This window comes from Gavialis gangeticus, unplaced genomic scaffold, assembly GCF_001723915.1.
Source record: "Gavialis gangeticus isolate Ggan-Ray unplaced genomic scaffold, GavGan_comp1, whole genome shotgun sequence".
Taxonomy (NCBI): Eukaryota; Metazoa; Chordata; order Crocodylia; family Gavialidae; genus Gavialis; species Gavialis gangeticus.
Window position 1 is genome coordinate 9864147 of NW_017729012.1, and position 2375 is coordinate 9866521.

General features: G+C 50.4%; 1 protein-coding gene across 4 annotated transcripts in view; it reads right to left on the bottom strand.

Moving 5' to 3' along the window:
- Positions 1-1769: 1769 nt before the first annotated feature.
- Positions 1770-2375, bottom strand: part of SPECC1 (sperm antigen with calponin homology and coiled-coil domains 1) — a 153298-nt gene continuing 152692 nt past the window's right edge. For all 4 annotated transcript variants that reach the window (XM_019511215.1, XM_019511213.1, XM_019511214.1 and 1 more), the window contains one exon: positions 1770-2020. In XM_019511215.1, coding sequence (XP_019366760.1) covers positions 1931-2020 — 90 coding nt within the window. In that variant the 3' untranslated portion in view covers positions 1770-1930. The remainder of the gene's footprint in view (positions 2021-2375) is intronic.

Here is a 2375-nt window from a genome sequence, read left to right on the forward strand (position 1 = left end):
CACTCAGCACCGAGTCCATTTGCAGACAGAGCTCATGGGACTAAGGGCTTAAATGGGAGATGCTGAAGATAAACATGGTAAGATAAACACGAGGGGAAAAGAATCCCATTCTAAATATATCCCCCCAGCTGGGGAACTGGTATCCATCACTGGGGAGAGGAGGAGGAGGAGGGCTGGAGGGTTCTGAAAGGAGGAAGACAAGGTTCGCTGGTCTGAGGGAGCCCAAAGCACTCGGAGGGGAGACCGAGCTGAAGGAAGAGTACTCGGCAGGCTTGGAAAGTGGCAAACACTCCTCTGACAGCACCTGTGTCTGCTCCACCAGACTGTAGTGAAGCAAGCAGGCTTGGGACCTACCAGCACACCCTGCTCCCTATGTAGGGCAGAAGCCTCCCTTCCCCTCACGCAGCTTTCCGAAGCCTTAGGATGGGCCCACAGGGTTACACGTGGTCACCAAACAACTATTCTTGAGCAGCACCAGCTGGAGCAGCCGTGCCGCCCTAAGAAAGATTACCACCAAAAGCACAGGCTCGAGGTCTGGCCCGGTTTGATCAGATTTGTGCCCGGGGCTCCCTATGGCTTCTCACAAGCCCCGGAGACAGAAGCTTCCCCGTTTCTGGGGCTCGAATAAAAGAGATGCTCAACACTGCAAATTAAAACACGCATGCCTTTGTGAGCAGAGGGAGGATGTGTGCAGGCTAAAATGCTATTCTCCAGGATCCGGGAGGCTTTGCCGTGGTTTCCATGACAGAGAAGAGCTGCCGACTAGACTTCCTGTAGCTTAATGAATGGGGCTGCATCTTGCAATTTCTATTCATCAATCAAGCGTTGTAACTTCAGCTCAGACCACCTGCTAATGTCCAATGGGCTGCGCTTCATTGCACAGGGCACAAGCTGACACATGACTCCTTGGCAGTAAGTACCGTGTATCTATGTGGCAGGTAGGCACACAGTAACACCGTGCACTCAGGTTCAATGCAGGCAGTGTGGCTGCTCCCGTCTGACCCACGACAAAGGTGTAATACTGATCTCCACATTGCTCAGATGCCAGAATTGTCACCTCTGTGCCTTGTGCAATAAAGGCAGCAAGGCAGCAGTGCTGAAAAGACTGGGCCTGCACAGCCCATAGAGATGAAAGGATTCCAGCTTCCTACCAGACTGCTCACTGAAGCCACGAGCTTATCTTTCTCATCATAAAAGAAGCTACTTTTGTTGGACCCAAAATGAAGTCATAGCACCTAGCGGTTCCCTTTGTGCTCTGTGGCTGTCTGGTGAAAATACAGAGCCAAGAAAGCCTTTGGGGCAATAAGAGATCCTGTTGCAGACCCTGCAAGCTCAGCTAAGTCTGAGGCAGTGTGTGTGAAAGGCCCTACACACACCGTGCGTGTGAGCACAGGTCTGTTTGTCTCGGTGTCTCAGGGAACAGGTATATAAAACAGGTTGGGTGGGGGCACCGATACTCAGGAGCAGCAAAGCATCTGTTTGTAACTGTGCAAGAGAAGCCATCTGGTGAGCTGCTGCACTAGCCGTCCTCTCTCAGCATCTCTCAAGCTTTGGTCCAGACATTCAATGACTATGTATGCACTGGAGTCCTTCCATACCGTGCAGCTCTCCGGCTGGCAGAGGCTGGTTTGAGATACAATCGCTATTTAACACAGGGCATCTTCTTCAGAAATATCCCACAGCTGGCAGAAAATGCGTTGCCGTTTCCATGTAGAAATACACTTACAGCTGGATTTGGTTTGTGCAGGTGGACAGTGGATCTTTATTTGGTTGCAGTCCCAGATGTGATCAAAACTGTGGAAGAGCTTTTCTTTCCACCTACGAGCCTTGGCTGGCTTGTGGAATAGAAATGAGGGGTTTTAAAGTGATCGAGTGCTTCTGTGGCATTCTTCAGTCTCTCCCCACTTCTGTCCACCTTCTGCCCTGGGTCTCAGGTCTCAAAGTACTTGTAGATCTGGGCCACGTACTGCATCACGCTCTGCCAGTCTGGGCGATCCGTGTACATCATCTCACTGAGTTCCTGCACGGGATACAAAGACAGTTAAGAAAGGGGCAAAGAGTCCTCAGCAGAGCCATGGAAAACAAGGACACCCTGATATACCACCACTCTTGCAGGAACAGTGCAGCCTGACTGGGAAATAGAGCTACTACAGAATTAAAATAGACACCATTAAATGAGTGCCTCACTTTGGGAGCAACAGTATCCTCTCAGCAAAGCAATCACAAGCTGCCAGTACAAAACCCAAGCAGCTACAAAAAGCTATTTAGTTGGGAAATTAGCCCAAGCCAAGCCTTTCCTGTTAAACATTTCAGTTCTGAAACATCTGAACAGAACACGCTCAGATGAATTTCTCCCTGGCTTGGCCTCAGAGCGC